Source organism: Vigna umbellata, chromosome 2, assembly GCF_029865625.1.
Source record: "Vigna umbellata cultivar VRB3 chromosome 2, Vumbellata_1.0, whole genome shotgun sequence".
Taxonomy (NCBI): Eukaryota; Viridiplantae; Streptophyta; class Magnoliopsida; order Fabales; family Fabaceae; genus Vigna; species Vigna umbellata.
This window is the reverse complement of record NC_142166.1, coordinates 2090114-2115794: the sequence shown is the minus strand read 5'-3', so window position 1 is coordinate 2115794 and position 25681 is coordinate 2090114. Positions and strand designations below refer to the sequence as shown.

General features: G+C 38.4%; 1 protein-coding gene across 1 annotated transcript; it reads right to left on the bottom strand.

Moving 5' to 3' along the window:
* Positions 1-419: 419 nt before the first annotated feature.
* Positions 420-1625, bottom strand: LOC148203167 (uncharacterized). The gene is made up of 6 exons (XM_088106262.1): positions 1563-1625; positions 1352-1474; positions 1145-1273; positions 950-1053; positions 776-866; positions 420-703 (listed from the first exon to the last, which is right to left on the bottom strand). Exons 1-6 carry the CDS (start codon positions 1623-1625, stop codon positions 602-604), a joined length of 612 nt encoding a protein of 203 aa, XP_087962388.1. The 3' UTR covers positions 420-601.
* Between the last annotated feature and the right edge of the window lie 24056 nt (positions 1626-25681).

The window sequence follows — 25681 nt, the reverse complement described above, 5'->3', positions numbered from 1 at the left end:
CCACCACTGGAACACCTGCACAAGCCTCAGACAGGTGCAGATTACCATAAAAGTCAGTTTTTTTTCGAATGGTGACCTGTGTTCACCTGACTGAGTACCTGTGTTGGACTTTCTGTACAAATGGGCAATTTCTCTCGGGTAATCGTTTACAGGGGTCCTGTAAACGATTACCAGAGCTTTTTTTCAGCAGTCTCACTCATTCCTTGCACTACTTAGTCCCCCTACTCATCACGGGTAACTCCAACCTTCTTGCGTTCACATCAATCACCAACACCCATCTCCCCACTCGAAATTGATCAAATCCTTCGCATTAATTACCATTAATTTTAGTGAAAATGCTCTCGTACTTTTCAAATTTTTATTATAATGCTGCGTTCATTTTTCAATCACTAATTTTGTCATTATAACAAACACAAACGCAAAGTAAAAACAATTCATTTCGAAATCCAACCACTATTCTTATTACAAACACATACTGTACATTGTCAAATAACATTAGGTACATATTTCAACATCTTATACATGTCAAAATTGTCAAATAACATTAGGTACATATTTGAACATCTTATACATGTCAAAATTTGATAATTTCTTAGCAATCCTAGACAATGCCGTATAGATGTAGGGCTTCCATTCTGCTAGTGTTCTCGTTGTCCAGGATCCAGTCACACACATATTGCTTTCTAATCCCAAGCAGCTCCTCCTGAAACCAACATTTTCCACATTACAAACCAGGACATACAACAATATTATCAAACACACAGTTCCAACTTACAGTTGTATATTCAGGCATGCTTTTCCCGTTGTATTTTTCATCTCCATCCCAGATTTCCATTGCTTTCAACATTATTACTCCACAATCATGTCTGAAATAATATACCCACACATCAGATTACTTTTGCCCATATACATCACAATATCGTCCGGCACTACAGTTCAAGAAACTTACAAGTTTGGTTGGGATGGGATATTTGCTTGTTTAACTGTCAAAGGAGCAATACTACCTTCCGGTATATTCATCAGGATGCAAAAAAACCGTGCCATATTTTCAGCCTACCAGTTAACAAAAACAATAAATACTTAAACAATGCAGGGTTATGTCATAATCACACGGTAATCAACAATGAAAGATGTCGAATCTTACAACGGCTGTGTCTATCCTTTTGCGGTCTCTGATCCCCTTCCCCAATGAATCGATCACAAAAATCTCCATTGACCTCAACTTCACTGAATAACACCACCAGTGATCATCGTGGACAAATGGCAGAAACAACTACAAAAAATATAAACAATTTCAGTAACACATTTACAACCAAAAGTCGACAAGATTTGGAAATTCAAGGTTACTCACAAAGTCCGCCGTGGGTAATTCTTCAAGTCCAAAATGATCGGAACGCAAATAAGTGTTATAGTTATGAAGCGTGAATACATGGCGATTCTGTGGACGTTTCCTATAATCTGTAAGAATATGGTGCTGTGGACAATTTCAAAATCATCAATAAAAATTCGATCAAAAATACTTTCTTCAATCATAAATATGACACAATATCAAATTTTTTTACCGAGTATAACGGACTAAAATGAAACCTCTTAACAACACCGGACAACCTTTTCTCAAAGTACATAAAGACCGTACAAGCAAATAACACCACCTACACAATAAAAAAATTTCACATTACTAAAATAAACTATAACATGAAACACAACCAAATGTGACAATACTAACCATGTTATCAACGTATTTCATGGGGCCAAAGTGTAAATTGAAGTCGTGCTCAAGCTTTGGCCAATTATCTCGCTTACAACCCTAAACATACAAATATTACTCAATCACAAACAATACATATTCCTCAACCACAACTACAATTCATACCACATACCTGTGTACGTTCATCTCTCTGATGCTGACTGCTGTATACAATTGGTTTGCATCAACACTAGTGCTTGGATCACCAACAAAACTCCGCAATGGGGGTATAGCCAATGGCACCACCTCTGGTTCTCCTTCATCAGCATCATCTTCTATTTCAATAAAATTAATGTTACCAACAGTTTCATCATCCCCTCTTACTTCAGCATGTGCACCTAGGGGGTCATCAACTTCATTTCCATAACCTTCTTCTTCTCCCCCAACTTCAGCATTCTCCTCACCTCCAACTCCATGTCCATCACCTTCTTCTTCTCCCCCAACTTCAGCATTATCCTCACCTCCAACTCCACCCCCAACCTCTTCATCAGTGGCACATGCATCTTCTTCGTGAAAGATTGGAGTTTGATAAATTTCAAATAGCTCCCTAGTCAAAACTCCAATCTTGGCATTCAATGCTCTGATATGTTCGTTATTTTTCCTCAATCTCTCCTCCGCACCTGCTTCCCATGCCCCGTCATCAGAGCTTTCTTCTTCATCATCGTCTTTGTCAACCTTGGATCCTTCACCCAAGGATCCTTCGTCATCCAAGTTGAAAGCTGCACGGATTTCCGGCCTATGACGATCTTCATTTCGTATATACCACTCCATATTTAACTGCACCAATAGCACACAACAAATTCAGACAAAATACACAATCCATTTTAACATACAAAATAACGAAAAACAAAACACTTACATCTCCGGTCATAAAAATATTTTCAATTTTTTCGGTCCTTGATTTAAACGGGAACCATCTCATTATGCGCGGGAAAAACCGGTGCGAAGGATGACCATGCAAAGAGAGTCTCTCAACCGCCCAAGCCTAAAATATCATAAAATTATTTCATCAAACATAATTCACAATGTTCTGCACTACATCAAAATAGTGAAACTACATATCATATTACCTGCAAGACTGCCACATTGCCATGGAGTTTACTGATGGGGGATACCTGCTCCCATAATTTCTTCTTACATTATTTAAATCTCTACAATGTGGTTATGTACACCGGTGCACCAATCATATAGACACAAACGGTCTAAGTCATCTAACACTCCAAAAGGCAGTTACAAACATGCCTTGATTTCCTAGGGAAATAGAAAACAACCAAACAAACTAATATATATAACCTACACACACATCGACTCAATGTTTTTATCATGAACAATGACACTAAAACATGTCTGTCAAGTCCTTCAAACTGATGGTTTTTGATTTGAACATTTCACCAACCAATCCACCAAATACTTCATCAAAGGGAATCTCTAAACCACCTATTTCTAAACCTAAGCTCATCACACATCAACAAATCTAAAGGGCACCAACTTTTGACTAACTCTAAAACTGTTATCATTTCCAACCCACCTGCTAACCATAACCTTCAATAATTTTAAATTCACCTCCACAGGGTTATAATATTCACACACCACATAAATGGTGTCATCCTAATCCGATCCACAGACACTGTCGGAGTAAACGATTCATCAATTATGATCGATGAATCCATCGAGATAAGAAGTCGCCACTACAAAAAAAATCATAAAAATTTATTACTAACTACAATCCGTAAGATAATTAAATAATATATAACAAAAAATTAATTTTTTTCTTACACTTGCTTTTTCCCTTCCATTGAACGGCCTAAGAAGAACAACATTCCACACTCAGTTATATCATTCAACTTAATGAAAACTAAAACCGAGTAAAACCACAATGTCAGGGCTAGCCCATTTTACTTACACCAAAAATGGTAAGGGTTTCAACGCACGTTTTGAAGAAGGAGGAGAGAACGAAACCGAGGATGGAAGCTTCGAACACGGCAAGAGGACGAAGGCTTCAACGAACGAGAAGACGGACACACACCGAGAGAGAAGACGGACGACAGAGAAGGCTTGAACGAACGAGAAGAAGGAAGGCTTCAACGAACGAGAAGAAGGAAGGCACCCTAAACCGCTACGAAACGAGAAGAACGAAGGCTGAACGAACGAGAAGAAGGAAGGCACCCTAAACCGCGAAACCCATATTTTGTCAAAATTTTATTTAGGAAAGCCAAAATACCCCTATGGACCGTAACCCCTTCTCGTTCCATTTTCAAATTACTCAGCCAATAGGAAGGTGCCACGTGCACGTTGTCAAAATGTGTTAAAAAAGCATTGTTGGAATAACATTTTTCCTTATTTTAATTAGTTTTTTTTCTTTCTCTCTTTTCTACGTGCCTGCATGGTTCAAGAGGAGGAGTGGGTGTCTTTTTTTGGGGCGTGCCAGCGAAGGCCTTGTCTGCCGTTTGGTCCAAGTTAGGAAACATTGATGATTGTAAATGCAATTAAAAACGTAAACTCGCAATCTGACGTTAGGATAGATTAGCAGAAAAGTTGTGAGAAGAGTGCAAGAGAGGCGTGATAACAGTGAAAAATGTTATTTTCATGCTTAAAAGTGATATAAAAGCAACCTTTAGACTTAGAAACTAGCTTGAAATCATGCATTTTGTTATATTTTCAGAAATAAGAGAGCTGGACAGGTTTATGCTGATTTGAGTGTTTTGTGCAGGTTTTGAGGTGAATTGGTGAAAGAAGTGAAGAATAGAGAGAGGACATTAGAAAAGACAAGAAAGAGTGCAAAAAGGAGAAGTCGAGCACCGCTCAGCGGCAAACTACCGCTGAGCGGCACTCAAGAGGTGGCGTTGGAACCGCTGAGGGGCAAATGGCCGCTGAGGGGAAGAAAGAAGACGCGTAACCACCGTGAGCGGTAAATGGCGCTGAGCGGCAACTTTTTGGGCTTGGGCTTTTGTAATCTTTTGTAATCTAGATTAGTATATAAGGGCTTGCACGTCCTTTAGTTAGGCATCTTTGCAGAAACGAGGCAAACACTCTCTCTTTCACCCCTTTGAAGGAGGATCTTGGATGCTCAGGCTACCTCTTCACCTTTATTGGGTTATTCTTTCATACTTTCATTGTTATTCATCTAGGTTCACCATGAATATGGTGAACTAAACCTTGTATGTTTGTTGGGGAATCAATGTAATCTCTTGAAGCTCTCATATATGGAATTGTTGAGTACATCTTTGAATTAAGACATATGCTTTTTTCATCATTAGTTAGGGTTTTTCCTCTTTGCTCAATGCTTGCATTGTTTAACTCATTCTAATGCATGATTATTGGTTTTGTCGATACGGACACGTACGGGGTCTAGATCCGGGGAATTTCTCCCAATATTATGACAATATTCTATTGGTTGCCTTTAAGCTCCTGCACTCATGAACTAATCATTAGGAATGCTAGGAATTGTATGAACTATTTGATTAGGAGAAGCCATCTAGAATGGTACATTAGAGAGTGGCATTAACAATGATGATTTGAATGTTGAATTCCTAAAATATATGAGAGTGGATGAGATGAAATTGACCCCCAACAACATATTCATTCATAATTTCCATGAAAGTGTTTATCTTTTGTCTTTGCCATTGATCAAAATTCATGCATACATGTTATTTTCTGTCTTGCATTTTAAACTCAATATTTCGTTTGTAAGTCTTAGTTAATCAAGAAACCACATAACTAAACTAGGCCGTGAGTCCTTTGGAAGAACGATACTTGGTCTTACCAAGTTTTATTACTTGAACGATTCGGTCATACTTGCCGATTGTGAAACAAGTTTGTGACATCATATTTGGTGCTTACAAATTTGTCCATCAAGTTTTTGGCGCCGTTGCCGGGGACTCGTGGTTTAACTGGTTAATTTGTGTGATTATTGATTATCTTTGACTTATTTTTTTATTTTATTTAAATTTCGAATTTTTTTATTTTATTTTATTTTTCTGTTTATATTTTTCAGTTTGTATTTTATTTGATTTTATTTATTTTTCTGTTTTTGTTTTTCTGTTTCTATTTTTATTTTCTGTTTTTATTTTTCGGTTTTCATTTGATTTTATTTTATTTTTTAGATTAGATTTTATTTTATTTTATTAGATTTTATCTTTTTATCTTTTTAGATTAGATTTTATTTTATTTTATTCTATCTTTTAGGTTAGGTTAGATTTTATTTTATTTGATTAGATTGATTAGATTTTTTTAGGTTAGATTTATTTTTATCTTTTAGATTAGATTTTATTTTAGATTAGGTTTTATTTCATTCTATCTTCTAAATCTTCTATCTTCTAAATCTTTTTATCTTTGAATCTCTATCTTCTCTATATCTTTTTTGTGCTAACAATTGTTTTTAGGGTTTGTGCCTAATGTCTGCAGAATGCAATTTGGTCAAGAGTTTAACTATAGGGGCACTCAATTCTACCAAAGTAATCTCAACCAATGGTGGGAACCTCACTCAAGCATGGATCAAAGCCAATTTTGGCAAGCTGCTGGACAATTTGAGAACCAACCACAACAACAATGGCAGCAAAAACCCTTCTATCAGGAAGTTTGGAGGACACCCTTCAACGATTTTTGAAAATTCCGACTCTACTCAGAAAAGCATTGAAGAATCATGTAAAAGATGGAGATGCACTTCGTTCACATTAGTCAGAGATTGGATGATGAGGTTAATACTGAGTTAACCTTAAGGAGGAAGGGCAACATTGTCACTGAAAGTGACAAGATTCTTGATGAGGAAAAAATAGAGGGAGATGAGGAAAGTAGAGAGAAAAGAGAAAGAAGAGTTGAGTGAGAAAATAAAGATGAAGAAAAAGAAAAGAATTGGTTGAGAGAAAGAGAGAAAGAAAATTTGTGTGAAGATAAAGAAGTTGAGGAGAAAAAGAGAAAGGAAGAAAAAAATAAAAGAAGAGAAAAAGAGAAAATTTAGGGAGAGAAAAAGGAAGAAAAAGAAGATGAGAGGAAAGAAGAAGAAATCACATGAAAAATCACATCCTCATCTAAAGAAGAATCATAGGAAGGAAAAGAAATTTAAGTGCTTATGGAAATCTTCAAGAAATTGGAGATTAAAGTTCCTATGATTGAGACACTGCAACAGGTTCCTGGTTTGATCAAATTTCTGAAGAAGTTCAGTAGAAAGAAGAAAAAAGAAGAAGGAACTTGAGCTTTTGGGTCAAGCTAATGACGTTAAAGAGCGCTTGCTGGGAGGCAACCCAGTGATTTAAAACTTTTGATTTGGTTTTGTAATTTTAATTTGTGAACATTATTCTGTAATATTTTGTTGGATCCAGCATCTACTGAAGGATGCTAGGTGGTTAAGCATCTACTGAAGGATACTAGTTTGTAACACCTACTGATGGGTGTTGGTGAGAAATTTTGCACCTACTGATGGGTGCTGGTAAGTTTGAAACACCTACTGATGGGTGTTGGTGGATTTGGGTCAGGCTCGTGACGTTAAACAAGCGCTACCTGGGAGGCAACCCAGTTGATTGATTGTTTTCTGTTTGTTTATTTTTAGGATTTGCATAAGCATTTTTAACATTGAATTGCAGGGAACCTATGAGGGGTATGCTAGGAAGGCACGTAGGTCAAGAAAAGAAGGAGAAGGGCACATCACGAAAGTGCCGCTGAGCGGCAATTACCGCTGAGCGGTACTATCGCAGATGGGCTTAAGTTCCCCTTAGCGGAACCCGAGCCCATTGGGGTATTTTTAACCCTAAGCTGCGCGTTTTTTATTCTTTCAAGCTCTTCTCTGCACTAACACTTCCACATATCTCCTCTTAGGTTTCCACATCTTTTTACTCTTCCCTCTTTAGAAAATTTCTCTTCCACTCACTTTTACACTAGTGTGCTATCAAAGTTTGGGGTTGGAAGAGAGCATTCTAGTTTGGAAGCATTCTCATATCATCTAGCATCTCCACCCAAGTAAGTAAAATGCATTTTGTTCATTCTAGGGTTCTTGAATTTGAATGTGATTGTCAAAGCATGAATATTTAGGGGTTTTGATTTCTATGCATGATTTGATGATATTTGATGTTTGAACCGATTAAACTGCTTGATTATGAACTGGAAAACTGAAAATTGCATTTGGGTGGAGTTAGGAAGTTTAAAAACGAGATTTGCAAAAATCTGCAGATCGCTGAGGGCATTACCGCTGAGCGGCACTCTGCCAGATTTGTTTTTTTTTTTTTGCGTGTTGAATGTGGCACTGGTGGCGCTGAGGGGAAATTCTGGCCCTCAGCGGTGGTTTAGCTTCAAAAGGAGTTGTTTTGTGTTTACTAATGATTAACATCATGTTCTGTGGTTTTGGATTTATGTTTGAATGCAGGAATGGCATCCTCTTCAGGAAAGAGATTGAAAACCATGGCAACCAAGAGAAAGGAAAAGGAACCAGAGCAGCCCCATAATGGCAGGTTCCTCTCTAGGAAACATGAGAAGCACTTTAGGGTGGTTCAGGACAGGAGACTTCTAATGGAGAGAAAGGTTGGAATGATACCTAACTTTGCTCCTCAATTTGGAGAGCAAGTGTTAGGGAATGATTGGGGAAGCTAGCCACTTATCCATCACCTGCCAACATAGCTGTGGTGAAAGAATTTACACCAATGCAAAGAAGATTGGTGATTATCCAGCTGAGAATTATTTGGGCTATGTTAGAGGCCATGCTATCAGGTATGATCCTGACTCCATCAATAACTTTCTGGATACTGTGTGGGCTGGTGAGCAATGCCAGTTTGCTCTTAGCATGGAGGAAGGTGCTGATTTGAGGATGTGAGAGAGTATTGTGCATACCTGGAGGACACTTCCAAAGGAATAGATCTGGCTCAGTGGTTAACATTAGGAGGACAGATTTGACTCCTCTTGCAAAGTATTGGATGGCATTTTCTCATGCCAACATTCAGCCATGTTCACATGTGTCAGATATTACTCTCAGCAGGGCACTCTTCATCTACTGTGCTATCAGAAACTTGAATGTTAATATTGGGCAGGTGATAGCTGATGAGATTAGTGTGTGTGCTAACACCTCAAACAACAAAGCACCACTGGGACATCCTTCTTTGATCACTCACCTTTGCAAGCTAGCTGGGGTGGACACTTCTGTTCCACCATTTGAGAGGCCAAGAAAAGCTATAGATGAGGCCTATTACAGACAGTACTGTGGAGGTGAGGAGGCAGCCCAGCCAGTGCCACCACGCCAGGCTCGTAGAGAGAGAAGGCCAGCACAGAGCAGGACTTCTGCTGATACTCATGAGGCAGAACCATTCCAGATGAGGGACATGTATATGTCTCTTATAGGTGCTCAGTTGCAGTCCATCCACAGAGGGCAGGTGGCCACGGCTGAGATGATAGTGGGGATGTATGATACCCCTCCAGCACACAGGTGGACTATGGATGAATTCCATAATGTGGTAGCTTGGCCAGAAGAACCAGTATATGGAGGAGCTGAGCAGCTGAAGCTTCAGCCGAGACATGGATGAAGATGAAGCTGAGGAGGAGGATGCATTTGATGAAGATGATGATGAAGAGGAAGAGGAAGATACAGAGAGCTCGGACTGATGAGGAGCTGAGATAGCATTTACTGATGAATGCTATCATATGATTATGCTTTTGTGGTTTAAGTTTTCTGAACTTATTTGTTTTTGTTTTTAGATTAGGGTTTGATGTACTCTATTGAACACCTGGTTTGTTATGATGGTTTGCTATTAACTGTGATTGTGTGATAAGTAATGCTTGATGATGCTTATTGATTGATTGATGTTGAGATGATGTGCACATTAAAATGCTTATACAGGTGATTCACAAGCTTTGTGAACAAATGCATAATATCATGATTGTGATTGTGAAATTAAGCAGGATGTGCATGTCAAATGTGAATGAGCTTATATGTGAGGTTTTGAGCTCCAGAGTTGTTATTGTTGAATGCTATTACTTTGAAAGCATGAATGACTTTGCCCAGGTTTTCTATGATTGAATCAATTGCTTGTTTTGCATCATATGATCAAAGGCCGTGTTTTTGAAACCCTTTTTATTGGCCAAATTCATAAAGTTAGCCTTCTAAAAGAGAACACGTTGTGTTCTATCCTTTGAACCCTTAGCCTTAAATATACACTGAACACCCTTGATTGAAAATCTTTACCTTGAGTTAAGTAGAAGATCTTGTGTGGTATTGTTAAATGTTCAAGTTTGGGGTTATTGGGGAAACATGAAAAAGGAAAAAGCATTGAGCTAACAGCTAAAAAGTAAGAATATGCAAAGAAAAGAAAAGAAAAAGAAGCAAAGCTCAATGCAAATGCAAAAGCAAAGGCAAAAGAAAGTTGGGAATGAATAAGAAGATTGTGTTGTTATGATTCTCTTAACTCAAGGATTTTGTGATCCAGAAAAACCAATTTTCTTGTTAGCCCAGCCACATTATAAGCCATTGAAAAGTCCTTGTGATGATGCATGCTTGTGAATGTATTTGATTGTGGTTAAATGAAAGGCAAAGTTGATTCATGTGACATTGTGATAGTGGAGTGAATGAGTGAAACACTTTACCTCTTATACACTTGTGTGTTGAGTGAAACACTTTACCTAGTGAGGAAATATTCCATAAGCACATGAACATCCATGCTTAATTGATTGATCATTCATGAAAAATAGCATTTGTTGGAATTTAAATGACTTTGTGAACACTAAAGCATGTGCACATCTTGATTGAACTCTTGGTCATAAGTTTGAGTGAAGTTATTACTTATCTTGAAAAGAGGATTTTGAATGAGTGAACCATCATATGAATTGGTTGGAGATGGAGTTACATTTTTTTGCTTGAGGACAAGCAAAGTTCTAAGTTTGGGGTTGTGATAACAGTTGAAAAACTGTTATTTTCATGCTTAAAGTTGATACTAAAAGCAACCTTTAGACTTAGAAACTAGCTTGAAATCATGCCTTTTGTTTATATTTCAGAAATAAGAGAGCTGGACAGGTTTATGCTTGATTTAAGTGTTTTTGTGCAGGTTTTGAGGTGAATTTGGTGAAAGAAGTGAAGATGAGAGAGAGGACATTAGAAAAGACAAGAAAGAGTGCAAAAAGGAGAAGTCGAAGGCACCGCTCAGCGGCAAACTACCGCTGAGCGGCACTCAAGAGGTGACGTTGGAACCGCTGAGGGGCAAATGGCCGCTGAGGGGAAGAAAGAAGACGCGACAATCACCGCTGAGCGGTAAATGGCGCTGAGCGGCACTTTTTGGGCTTGGACTTTTGTAATCTTTTGTAACTCTAGATTAGTATATAAGGGCTTGCACGTCCTTTAGTTAGGCATCTTTGGCAGAAACGAGGCAAACACTCTCTCTTTCACCCCTTTGAAGGAGGATCTTGGATGCTCAGGCTACCTCTTCACCTTTATTGGGTTTATTCTTTCATACTTTCATTGTAATTCATCTAGGTTCACCATGAATATGGTGAACTAAACCTTGTATGTTTGTTGGGGAATCAATGTAATCTCTTGAAGCTCTCATATATGGATTTGTTGAGTACATCTTTGAATTAAGACATATGCTTTCTTTCATCATTAGTTAGGGTTTTTCCTCTTTGCTCAATGCTTGCATTGTTTAACTCATTCTAATGCATGATTATTGGTTTTGTGATACGGACACGTACGGGGAAATCTAGATCCGGGGAATTTCTCCCAATATTATACTGACAATATTATATGGTTGCCTTTAAGCTCCTGCACTCATGAACTAATCATTAGGAATGCTAGGAATTGTATGAACTATTTGATTAGGGAGAAGCCATCTAGAATGGTACATTAGAGAGTGGCATTAACAATGATGATTTGAATGTTGAATTCCTAAAATATATGAGAGTGGATGAGATGAAATTGACCCCCAACAACATATTCATTCATATATTCCTTGAAAGTGTTTATCTTTTGTCTTTGCCATTGATCAATTCATGCATACATTATTTTCGTCTTGCATTTAAACTCAAATATTCGTTTAAGTCTTAGCTAATCAAGAAATCACATAACTAAACTAGGCCGTGAGTCCTTTGGGAAGAACGATACTTGGTCTTACCAAGTTTATTACTTGAACGATTCGGTCATACTTGCCGATTGTGAAACAAGTTTGTGACATCATATTTTGGTGCTTACAAATTTGTCCATCAAGTTTTTGGCGCCGTTGCCGGGGACTCGTGGTTTAACTGGTTAATTTGTGTGATTATTGATTATCTTTGACTTATTTTTTTATTTTATTTAAATTTCGAATTTTTTTATTTTATTTTATTTTTCTGTTTATATTTTTCAGTTTGTATTTTATTTGATTTTATTTTATTTTTCTGTTTTTATTTCTGTTTTCTATTTTTATTTTCTGTTTTTTATTTTCGGTTTTATTTGATTTTATTTTATTTTTTAGATTAGATTTTATTTTATTTTATTAGATTTTATCTTTTTATCTTTTTAGATTAGATTTTATTTTATTTTATTCTATCTTTTAGGTTAGGTTAGATTTTATTTTATTTGATTATTAGATTAGATTTTTTTAGGTTAGATTTTATTTTTATCTTTTAGATTAGGTTTTATTTTATTTTATTTGATTCTATCTTCTAAATCTTTTATCTTCTTATATCTTTTCAATCTTTATTTTCTTCTATATCTTTTTGTGCTAACAATTGTTTTTAGGGTTTTGTGCCTAATGTCTGCAGAATGCAATTTGGTCAAGAGTTTAACTACAGGGGCACTCAATTCTACCAAAGTAATCTCAACCAATGGTGGGAACCTCACTCAAGCATGGATCAAAGCCAATTTTGGCAAGCTGCTGGACAATTTGAGAACCAACCACAACAACAATGGCAGCAACAACCCTTTCTATCAGGAAGTTTGGATAGGTTGGAGGACACCCTTCAACGATTTTTGAAAAATTCCGACTCTACTCAGAAAAGCATTGAAGAATCATGTAAAAGAATGGAGATGCAACTTCGTCACATTAGTCAGATATTAAATGATGATGTTAATACTGATGTTAACCTTAAGGAGGAAGGGCAAGTCATTATCACTGAAAGTGACAAGATTCTTGATGAGGAAAAATTAGAGGGAGATGAGGAAAGGGTAGAGAGAAAAGAGAAAGAAGAGTTGAGTGAGAAAGATAAAGATGAAGAAAAAGAAAAAGAATTGGTTGAGAGAGAAGAGAGAAAGAAAATTTGTGTGAAGATAAAGAAGTTGGAGAGAAAAAGGAAGAAAAAGAAGATGAGAGGAAAGAAGAAGAAATCACATGAAAAATCACATCCTCATCTAAAGAAGAATCATAGGAAGGAAAAGAAATTTAAGTGCTTTATGGAAATCTTCAAGAAATTGGAGATTAAAGTTCCTATGATTGAGACATTGCAACAGGTTCCTGGTTTGATCAAATTTCTGAAGAAGTTCAGTAGAAAGAAGAAAAGGAAGAAGGAACATGAGCTTTACTGGGTCAAGCTAATGACGTTAAAAGAGCGCTTGCTGGGAGGCAACCCAGTGGATTTAAAAACTTTTGATTTGGTTTTGTAACTTTTAAATTGTGGATATTATTCTGTAATTATTTCTTGTTGGATTTAGCATCTACTGAAGGATGCTAGGTGGTTAAGTATCTACTGAAGGATACTAAGTTTGTAACACCTACTGATGGGTGTTGGTGAGAAGATTTTGCACCTACTGATGGGTGCTGGTAAGTTTGAAACACCTACTGATGGGTGTTGGTGGATTTTGGGTCAGGCTCGTGACGTTAAACAAGCGCTACCTGGGAGGCAACCCAGTTGATTGATTGTTTTCTGTTTGTTTATTTTTAGGATTTGCATAAGCATTTTTAACATTGAATTGCAGGGAACCTATGAGGGGTATGCTAGGAAGGCACGTAGGTCAAGAAAAGAAGGAGAAGGGCACATCAAGAAAGTGCCGCTGAGCGGCAATTACCGCTGAGCGGTACTATCGCAGATGGGCTTAAGTTCCCCTTAGCGGAACCCGAGCCCATTGGGGTAATTTTAAACCCTAAGCTGCGCGTTTTTACATTCTTTCAAGCTCTTCTCTGCACTAAGACTCCCACATATCTCCTCTTAGGTTTCCCACATCTTTTTACTCTTCCCTCTTTAGAAAATTTCTCTTCCACTCACTTTTACACTAGTGTGCTATCAAAGTTTGGGGTTGGAAGAGAGCATTCTAGTTTGGAAGCATTCTCATATCATCTAGCATCTCCACCCAAGTAAGTAAAATGCATTTTGTTCATTCTAGGGTTCTTGAAATTGACTGTGATTGTCAAAGCATGAATACTTAGGGGTTTTTAGTTTCTATGCATGATTTGATGATATATTTGATGTTTGAACCGATTAAACTGCTTGATCATGAACTGGAAAACTGAAAATTGCATTTGGGTGGAGTTAGGACAGTTTAAAAACGAGATTTGCAAAAATCTGCAGATCACCGCTGAGCGGCATTTACCGCTGAGCGGCACTCTGCCAGATTTGCTTTTTCTGGTTTGTTGCGTGTTTGAATGTGGCACTGGTGGCGCTGAGGGGAAATTCTGGCCCTCAGCGGTGGTTTAGCTTCGAAAGGAGTTTTGTTTGTGTTTACTAATGATTAACATCATGTTCTGTGGTTTTGGATTTATGTTTGAATGCAGGAATGGCATCCTCTTCAGGAAAGAGATTGAAAACCATGGCAACCAAGAGAAAGGAAAAGGAACCAGAGCAGCCCCATAATGGCAGGTTCCTCTCTAGGAAACATGAGAAGCACTTTAGGGTGGTTCAGGACAGGAGACTTCTAATGGAGAGAAAGGTTGGAATGATACCTAACTTTGCTCCTCAATTTGGAGAGCAAGTGTTAGGGAATGATTGGGGAAGCTAGCCACTTATCCATCACCTGCCAACATAGCTGTGGTGAAAGAATTCTACACCAATGCAAAGAAGATTGGTGATTATCCAGCTGAGAATTATTTGGGCTATGTTAGAGGCCATGCTATCAGGTATGATCCTGACTCCATCAATAACTTTCTGGATACTGTGTGGGCTGGTGAGCAATGCCAGTTTGCTCTTAGCATGGAGGAAGGTGCTGATTTGAGGATGTGAGAGAGTATTGTGCATACCTGGAGGACACTTCCAAAGGAATAGATCTGGCTCAGTGGTTAACATTAGGAGGACAGATTTGACTCCTCTTGCAAAGTATTGGATGGCATTTTCTCATGCCAACATTCAGCCATGTTCACATGTGTCAGATATTACTCTCAGCAGGGCACTATTCATCTACTGTGCTATCAGAAACTTGAATGTTAATATTGGGCAGGTGATAGCTGATGAGATTAGTGTGTGTGCTAACACCTCAAACAACAAAGCACCACTGGGACATCCTTCTTTGATCACTCACCTTTGCAAGCTAGCTGGGGTGGACACTTCTGTTCCACCATTTGAGAGGCCAAGAAAAGCTATAGATGAGGCCTATTACAGACAGTACTGTGGAGGTGAGGAGGCAGCCCAGCCAGTGCCACCACGCCAGGCTCGTAGAGAGAGAAGGCCAGCACAGAGCAGGACTTCTGCTGATACTCATGAGGCAGAACCATTCCAGATGAGGGACATGTATATGTCTCTTATAGGTGCTCAGTTGCAGTCCATCCACAGAGGGCAGGTGGCCACGGCTGAGATGATAGTGGGGATGTATGATACCCCTCCAGCACACAGGTGGACTATGGATGAATTCCATAATGTGGTAGCTTGGCCAGAAGAACCAGTATATGGAGGAGCTGAGCAGCTGAAGCTTCAGCCGAGATATGGATGAAGATGAAGCTGAGGAGGAGGATGCATTTGATGAAGATGATGATGAAGAGGAAGAGGAAGATACAGAGAGCTCGGACTGATGAGGAGCTGAGATAGCATTTACTGATGAATGCTATCATATGATTATGCTTTTGGTTTAAGTTTTCTGAACTTATTTGTTTTTGTTTTTAGATTAGGGTTTGATGTACTCTATTGAACACCTGGTTTGTTATGATGGTTTGCTATTAACTGTGATTGTGTGATAAGTAATGCTTGATGATGCTTATTGATTGATTGATGTTGAGATGATGTGCACATTAAAATGCTTATACAGGTGATTCACAAGCTTTGTGAACAAATGCATAATATCATGATTGTGATTGTGAAATTAAGCAGGATGTGCATGTCAAATGTGAATGAGCTTATATGTGAGGTTTTGAGCTCCAGAGTTGTTATTGTTGAATGCTATTACTTTGAAAGCATGAATGACTTTGCCCAGGTTTTCTATGATTGAATCAATTGCTTGTTTTGCATCATATGATCAAAGGCCGTGTTTTTGAAACCCTTTTTATTGGCCAAATTCATAAAGTTAGCCTTCTAAAAGAGAACACGTTGTGTTCTATCCTTTGAACCCTTAGCCTTAAATATACACTGAACACCCTTGATTGAAAATCTTTACCTTGAGTTAAGTAGAAGATCTTGTGTGGTATTGTTAAATGTTCAAGTTTGGGGTTATTGGGGAAACATGAAAAAGGAAAAAGCATTGAGCTAACAGCTAAAAAGTAAGAATATGCAAAGAAAAGAAAAGAAAAAGAAGCAAAGCTCAATGCAAATGCAAAAGCAAAGGCAAAAGAAAGTTGGGAATGAATAAGAAGATTGTGTTGTTATGATTCTCTTAACTCAAGGATTTTGTGATCCAGAAAAACCAATTTTCTTGTTAGCCCAGCCACATTATAAGCCATTGAAAAGTCCTTGTGATGATGCATGCTTGTGAATGTATTTGATTGTGGTTAAATGAAAGGCAAAGTTGATTCATGTGACATTGTGATAGTGGAGTGAATGAGTGAAACACTTTACCTCTTATACACTTGTGTGTTGAGTGAAACACTTTACCTAGTGAGGAAATATTCCATAAGCACATGAACATCCATGCTTAATTGATTGATCATTCATGAAAAATAGCATTTGTTGGAATTTAAATGACTTTGTGAACACTAAAGCATGTGCACATCTTGATTAACTCTTGGTCATAAGTTTGAGTGAAGTTATTACTTATCTTGAAAAGAGGATTTTGAATGAGTGAACCATCATATGAATTGGTTGGAGATGGAGTTACATTTTGTTTGCTTGAGGACAAGCAAAGTTCTAAGTTTGGGGTTGTGATAACAGTTGAAAAACTGTTATTTTCATGCTTAAAGTGATACTAAAAGCAACCTTTAGACTTAGAAACTAGCTTGAAATCATGCATTTTGTTTATATTTTCAGAAATAAGAGAGCTGGACAGGTTTATGCTTGATTTAGTGTTTTTGTGCAGGTTTTGAGGTGAATTTGGTGAAAGAAGTGAAGAATAAGAGAGAGGACATTAGAAAAGACAAGAAAGAGTGCAAAAAGGAGAAGTCGAAGGCACCGCTCAGCGGCAAACTACCGCTGAGCGGCACTCAAGAGGTGGCGTTGGAACCGCTGAGGGGCAAATGGCCGCTGAGGGGAAGAAAGAAGACGCGTAACCACCGCTGAGCGGTAAATGGCGCTGAGCGGCACTTTTTGGGCTTGGACTTTTATAATCTTTTGTAACTCTAGATTAGTATTTAAGGGCTTGCACGTCCTTTAGTTAGTATCTTTGGCAGAAACGAGGCAAACACTCTCTCTTTCACCCCTTTGAAGGAGGATCTTGGATGCTCAGGCTACCTCTTCCACTTTATTGGGTTTATTCTTTCATACTTTCATTGTTATTCATCTAGGTTCACCATGAATATGGTGAACTAAACCTTGTATGTTTGTTGGGGAATCAATGTAATCTCTTGAAGCTCTCATATATGGATTTGTTGAATACATCTTTGAATTAAGACATATGCTTTCTTTTCATTATTAGTTAGGGTTTTTCCTCTTTGCTCAATGCTTGCATTGTTTAACTCATTCTAATGCATGATTATTGGTTTTGTTGATACGGACACGTACGGGGAAATCTAGATCCGGGGAATTTCTCCCAATATTTTACTGACAACATTATATTGGTTGCCTTAAGCTCCTGCACTCATGAACTAATCATTAGGAATGCTAGGAATTGTATGAACTATTTGATTAGGGAGAAGCCATCTAGAATGGTACATTAGAGAGTGGCATTAACAATGATGATTTGAATGTTGAATTCCTAAAATATATGAGAGTGGATGAGATGAAATTGACCCCCAACAACATATTCATCATATTTCCATTGAAAGTGTTTATCTTTTGTCTTTGCCATTGATCAATTCATGCATACATGTTTATTTTCGTCTTGCATTTAAACTCAATATTTGTTTTAAGTCTTAGTTAATCAAGAAATCACATAACTAAACTAGGCCGTGAGTCCTTTGGGAAGAACGATACTTGGTCTTACCAAGTTTTATTACTTGAACGATTCGGTCATACTTGCCGATTGTGAAACAAGTTTGTGACATCATATTTTGGTGCTTACAAATTTGTCCATCAAGGCGACGGGAGAAAGCGTTTTTACTCCGAAATCTAGTTGAGCGAAGAGAGGAAAACTGTGAAGCCGTGTGGAAGGCTAGTTGCTGTCGTGAGCAAGGAGGGACCAACCAGCATTGTTTAAACCCAAGGAAATCTGAAGCTTCTCTAGAAAAGACCAGGTAAGGGGAGTGGCTAGAAACTATCTTATGTATATAGGGTTTAGGGATGTTATGTTTTCTTACTGAATGTTGCATTGGATGTGGTCGTTGGTGATTTCTCGTTGCTTGATAAATGCGTATGAATGAATAAAAATTTTCTGAACGTGTGGTTGATGCGTAAACTAATGTATTGATTGTCTTCTTTTCGATCCATCACTAGTACAATTACAGTATACCGCATCGGTCATTTTTATGTATAGACACCGGTTCTACGACCGGTGCATATTCAGACGAAGTAAAAACAATGAATTTTTGACTCGGTTCTGAACCAAATCAAAAGGAGTCAGATTCTGACTCGGTTCACAGACAACCGAGGTAATAAAGTTTTTTAATTTTTTTATTTCCAACCAAGATCAGTGTTGTTATTTTTGTTTATTCTCTTTGTGGTTTTCTTTCTCTTTTCTGCAAATTTTTTCGTCCATGTTTTTGACAAAATTACTTTGCGAAACAAGCTCAGATGTCTAAGAAGGGGATCTAAGAAGGGGAACAGGAATCAGGAATCAGAGAGAGCAAACAGGAGATCCAAACCAAAATCAGAGCAAAAACAAAAAATCAGAGATGCATTCCGTCATTCACCTGCAAAGAAACAAAACCAAAAACCAAAAAACGCAGAAAAGGGTTTCCGCCATTGCAGCCGCCGTCGCGGGCTGTCTCGCCGCACGGGCTCCCGCCGCACCGTCGCAGGCTCCCGCCGCACCGTCGCGGGCTCTCGCCGCACCGTCGCGAGCTCTCGCCGCACCGTCGCGAGCTCCCTCGCCGCGCCATCGAGATCTCTCTCGCCTCGCCGCGCCATCGAGATCTCTCTCGCCTCGCCACGCCATCGAGATCTCTCTCGCCTCGCCGCGCCGTCGGAGCTCTCTCGCCTCGTCGCACCGTCTCGCCTCGCCTCACCGTCTCGCCTCGCCGCACCGTCGCGAGATCTGTCCTCGTCGAACCGCACCGCACCGTCTCGTCTCGTCACCGTCACCGCCTCATCTCGTCAGATCTCGTCTCGTCTCGCCTCGCCGCACCGTCGTCGCATCGTCGTCGCACCGTCTTGGGGATGCAGAGGGAGAAGTCATCTGATGAGAGAATGATGGAGTTGAGGGAGAGGAGACTGGAGAATGGGAGGGGTTGCAGGAGAGAAGGGAGGGGATGAGGGAGAAACGTGAAATGGGAAATGGGAGATGAAACGTTTAGAGTGCAGAAGTATGAATGATGGCTCACTGAAAAGGAGTAACACGTTACGCCTTGGTTATGTAATTAACCGAGGCCGTAGCTCTTTTTGTCTGCTTTACTGGAAAACGTGTAGGTCTTTATGCCTCGGTCCTGTATTAACCGAAGCAGTATCAGACTGTTATGCCTCGGTTCTTTATTAACCGGTGTCGTAAACAGTTTATGCCTCGGTTTTTTGCATAACCGAAGCATATAACTTTATCTTAATTTCCAAACTGCCACCGCGTTCTTAAATGCTTCGGTTTTTACAAAACCGCGACATATATCACGATTTAAAAAGGTGTTTTTTTACCAGTGCATACTTATTTCTCCTTGACCGTGGGTGGATGTGTGTAACTAGTCTATGGTGACTAGAGGGAATGAGGTAGAGAATAGTAGGATTGAGGGAAGCATAGTGGTAACAGGTTCGGTGTAGTAGTTTTATGAGTGACGGGGGTAGGGTTTGGCTGTGTATGGATTTACATACAGTTTCAGGTTCATAGGAATTTTTGGGTAGTTAAGGGTTATATCAAGATACAAGAAAGAAAAAGAAAAGGAAGTTAGAAATGTGGTTTTTAGGAAACCAAGAGGTATGGGCGTGAGTCTGTGATAGTATTAGAAAAGAAGATATAAAGAGTTGGAAGAAGATGGGTGTTCGTAGATGGTGACGTTGAGGGACTGAGAGTACGTTTGGAGTGTGAAGGAGTTTAAAGAAAAGAGAGGGTTTGTTCTTAAATAGAAAAGTAGAGAATGTTTGCATTGGAGTCCAGTTGATGGTAAGCTAACGGTGTGGAGAATGGGTTTCATGCAGCAAAGGAGGGGTATTGTGAAAAGGGTTTACTCTGGGAGTTAAGTTTTAAAAAAGAAGAGGGTACTGGAACGTAGGCTGGGGATGAATCTGTGATGAAGAAAAATAAAAGAAGGGAACTTGAGATTTTTTTATATATACAAAGGGTACAGGATTGCGTGCATGGTTTTTTATTAATGTTTCTTGATTCTTGAGCACGAGAAAAGTGGGAGGGGAGTTTTTGTTTGGGATCGCGATATTCCAACAACGCCAATTTGACAAAGATTTGACAACGCCACGTGTCAAGTTTTAATTGGTCGAATTTGAATGTTTTTTTTAATTTAAAATCTGATTTGGAATGGGTTGAAGTTTGGATTCCGAAACTGCCCTCTTCGTTTTCGAACTCTATCTTCTCTCCTTATCACTGTCTTCTCTCTCCATTTTAGGGATTTGAATTTCATTTCAACTTCTCTCTTCATAGCAGTGTTCTCCCTCCTCCATTTCTGCAGTTGTTTGTTCGTCATCATTGAAAGACCAAGTTAAGGTGTTTCTGGGTTGAGAGGTGAGTTTCTGCACCATTGACAAAGAACTGATGTTGTTGTAATCGATTACAGGGAGCTGGTAATCGCTTACCAGTAGAAAAATCTCCTTTTGTACCGAAAGTTGAAGAGTGCTACCCAGACGTGGCTTAAGCACTCCCCAGGAATATTTTGGATTCGTTATGACTGTCTTTTGAAGGTTTTATGGATGGATCATTAATGGAACACTTCAAGTTGGAATACTTCAATATTAAACAAATATAAACGAAATAATGAAGGGTATTGAGTAATGAAAAATTATAACAATATTAAAAAGCACATACATTAATAAAAAAACGTAATGACATTTCACGAAACAACAAGTTTTGAAATGAAAAGATACATAACAGTATACAATGAAATGTAATCTAAGAAGATGGTTGTCGATCAAATTGATTGCAGAAGTTAATAACTTCTTCCTCTACGAGTTGTGCAAAAATTGTCATGAACTTGAACTACCTTGGTTCAAACACCTATAGGTGGTTTTCTCCAATTGAGGTGAGGTGCATAACCCATGCTGTCAACTTTGACCTTTGCTGACTATTTTAATCATAACTTTTTTCACAGACCTCCAAATGATGTGATTCTTTTTTTATTAGAAAGTAGACTCAAATATCTTTCCAATGACTACTAATTTATAATTTTTGGACACCTGAGTAGGTGCAGTTAATTCCTTAAAGTTAACGTTTTATATATTTCTACCACCTCTAACCTTTGCTGGTTGTTTTGCTCATAACTTTCTCCACCGAACTCCAAATGCGTTGATTCTTGTTTTGTTGGAAAGCTCTTTGAGTCTAGATTCCAACAAAACAAGAATCAAGTCATTTGGAGTTCGGTGGAGAAAGTTAAGAATAAAACAAGTAGCAAAGTTCAGAAAAACAGAGTTGGGGAGCAGTGTTCATCTAGATGGGGAGTACAGTTGAAGTTTTTGTACAAATTACCCTTTTTCCTCTGGTAATCGATTACAAGACCCCTGTAATCGATTACCAGAGGAAAAAGGGTAATTTGTATCGAAACTTCAACTGTACTCCCCAGCTAGATGAACACTGCTCCCCATTCTCTATTTTTGTTGAATTTTCCTTTTTTGAGATGGGTGAGTGAGTTCAATGTTATTCGGTGAGCTCTCTGCACCAATAATGAGGTTAGGTCATTGATTTCTTCAAAATAAAAATGTTCATTTAGGTGGTTTTCTCCAATTGAGGTGATGTGCATAACCCATGCTGTCAACTTTGACCTTTACTGACTATTTTAATCATAACTTTTTCCACAGACCTCCAAATGATGTGATTCTTTTTTATTAGAAATTAGACTCAAATATCTTTCCAATGACTACTAATTTATAATTTTTGGACACCTGAGTAGGTGCAGTTAATTCCTTAAAGTTAACGTTTTATATATTTCTACCACCTCTGACTTTTGCTGGTTGTTTTCCTCAAAACTTTCTCCACCGAACTCCAAATGAGTTGATTCTTGTTTTGTTGGAAAGATCTTTGAGTCTAGATTCCAACAAAATAAGAATCAAGTCATTTGGAGTTCGGTGGAGAAATTTAAGAACAAAACAAGTAACAAAGGTCAGAAAAACAGAGTTGGGGAGCAATGTTCATCTAGCTCGGGAGTACAGTTGAAGTTTCTGTACAAATTACGCTTTTTCCTCTGCTAATCGATTACAAGACCCCTGTAATCGATTACCAAAAGAAAATGGGTATTTTGTACAAAAACTTCAACTGTACTCCCTAGCTAGATGAACACTACTCCCCATTCTCTATTTTTGTTGAATTTTTCATTTTTTGAGATGGGTGAGTGAGTTAAACGTTATTGGGTGTGCTCCCTGCACCAGTGGAAAAATCCCCTTTTGTACCAAAAGTTAAGGAGTGCTACCCAGACATGGCTGAAGCACTCCCCAACAGTCCTGACGACTGTGTTTTCAAGTTTTTATGGATTGATCCCCGTGTTGGCCATGGTTTAAGGTGTCCATAACAAGCAATTTCGAGTTTGGTGAGTCCTATGTGGATGGAAGACCCACGAAGGTTGTTTATAGGTTGAGAAGTGACGTTCTGCACCATTGTTTATAGGTTGTTTATACGAAAAAACAATACCTTTGGAGAAATGATGCCAACAAAACCACTCGCTAACCAAAGAGGAAGGAACAATGCACCTAAGCGACGAAGGAACAACGGTGTCAGCGGAAAAACGAGAGCTTTGGAGAAATGGCGCACAGAAAGCACTTCAATGGCGGAGAGAGAGAGAGACGACTTCCTCCAAAGACACTGTGGACCCAAGCGACGGACGAACAACGGTGGACAGAGACACACTTCAATGACGGAGAGAGTTTCAAAGGAAGGAACTTCAATGACGGAGATAGAATTTTGAAGGATCTTTCGGTGAAGGGGGAGAGAAAGTTTCGAAAAGATAGAGAGAGAGTTTCGAAAATGAGGAAAGAGACTTTTGCAGGGTTTCTGAAAAGCGCCAAAAAGTTTCTGAAAATTATTCCAAAAATGCCCTCCAAAACAAAATGAATCTTTAAACCAAATTTAATAAAAAACAACCAATGACAGTGAGACACGTGTTGTTGTCAAATTGTTGTCAAAAATCTGTTGTTGAAGAAACGTTTTCCTTTTGTTTGTTTGATTCATTAAAAGTGGTGGGGTCCTCCTGGACTTCAAAGTTTTAGAATGGATAAATATTATGCATGGGGGAGGGGTATACTTACAGGGGGCACTGGTAAAAGAATAATGAAATTGATTGAAAATATTAGGGAGATGGGTTTTGGGCTTTTGTAAGATGGAAGAGAAGTATATTAAAAAGGAAAATGATACTTGAACAACCATTTTTGACAACATTTAGACACGCGCACACGTGTCAAAATCTGAGTGGTCCAGTTGGAAAAATTAAATGAAAATGGACCACTCAGATTTTCACACGTGTGCGCGTGTCTAAATGTTGTCAAAAATGGTTGTTCAAGTGTCATTTTCCTATTAAAAAAAAAGGAGATTTGGGAAGAGGTAAGCTTCACGAGAGAGAGAAAGAGAAGACGTGAGAGATGGTCTTGGAAAGCGTGAGGAGCAAATAGAAATTGGGTTATTACTGGATTGGTACAATTACGTGTTTGGGGAGAGAAACTTGGTTTCTGATTTGTGAATTTTAGGATCCGCGTGGGTCCCACGAGACCTTTGTATGGTTGAAGTTTCGTTTTGAGTGGTGAGACACGCATTTACACCATGTATTGCAGGGGCTTCTTTTACTTCGTTAATATATATTTTCTTGTGATTGGTTGCTAGCGTAGGAAGAAGTTGACAATTTTGAGGTTTATTTCTTTGTGCTCTTTTGGTTTTGTTTATGTACTATTTTTAAATGGTTAAAGGCACGGAAGGAAGGTTTATTGCGAGTAATGTGCATGTTATTGTTGAATAATTACTTTATTATTGAGCAAGTTAAAATATTTTGCAATAATGCGAGTTCTTATCATATGTTAATTAGTTAGACAATGCATGTTATTGAGAATATGTATGAAATGGTGATGTGAGTATGAAACTCTATTTTCTTTGTAGTGTGGTCGGTCATGGATTAACTTTTCGTACTGCGCTATGTTAAGAAGGTGTTGGACTCTTATTTGATAGTGATTCGAGTGTCACTCCCTCTGCATGAGGAGGTGAATGTCTCACCCAAAATGACTTCGGCTCGTGTGAGTATAGTGCTCGGTAGCTGCGCCTAACCGAAGTTTTTACTTGTAATTCTTTGAGAGGTTAGGGAGATAGGTCGGAAGTTGCGATGGAAGATGACTCGAATTGCCATGTTTTGCGAAACAGGTTATGACAACACAGTCGAAGGAAAATGACATTGAGAAATGAATGTACTAGCTATGTTAATGTGCGATGAATCATGTTGCAGATAGGGTTCGTATGAAGTAGCGGACGAGAGCTGGGGAGTCTAAGTTCGGGATGATTTATTACACTATTTATTTACTTCGAATTTTTAAACTTGGTTTCATGTAAAAGCCGCATTTTGAAGCTTCCGTTTTGTAGGACTATATTTTAAGCGTATGTTTTTCTTCCGTTTTTTATTTATCGAATTTATACTATAATAAGAGAACATTGCTGCAAATTGCGATTTCAAAATTTTTGGTTACTCGTGATACTCCGTTAGGGGTGTTACAATTGTAATAGAACCCACCAGGTGATAACAGTTGAAAAATTGTTATTTTTATACTTAAATTTGACATCAAAAACAACCTTTATGACTTAGAAACTAGCTTGGAATCATGCTTTTGCTTATGTTTTTGAAATAAGAGAGTTGGATGGGTTTTATGCTTGTTTCCCTTGTTTTTGCAGGTTTTAAGATGAATTGAATGGCAGAAGTGAAGTAGCCATAAGTTGGAGTCAAAAAAGGAAGAAAAAGTGCATAAAAGAAGAGTTGCAAGTATTGCTAAACGGAAATTACCGCTGAGCGGCACTCTAAAGACCCACAGTCACCGTTGAGGGGCAAAACTGCAATTGAGCGTTAAATAGAAGAATCACACTTACCGCTAGGCGGAAATTACCGCTGAGCGGCATTTTAATGGGCCTTGGGCCACTTTTCTGTAATCTTTAAGATGCTTTGCCAATCAAGCTTCAATAATGGTGCTCACATAATCAGGACATACACAATAGATGCAAACCTCATGAATAATCAACCAACTAAGCAAGAATGTTATCATATCACAAGGAACAATTCCTCACCA

Excerpts from the sequence above, each read along its gene's own strand:
- LOC148203167 (XM_088106262.1), bottom strand. The coding sequence starts at position 1,625 with ATGTACTTTGAGAAAAGGTTGTCCGGTGTTGTTAAGAGGTTTCATTTT. Across the intron at positions 1,054-1,144 it reads AAAGGATAGACACAGCCGTT|GCTGAAAATATGGCACGGTT; the intron begins GTAAGATTCGAC and ends GTTAACTGGTAG. Across the intron at positions 867-949 it reads ATCCCATCCCAACCAAACTT|ACATGATTGTGGAGTAATAA; the intron begins GTAAGTTTCTTG and ends ATATTATTTCAG.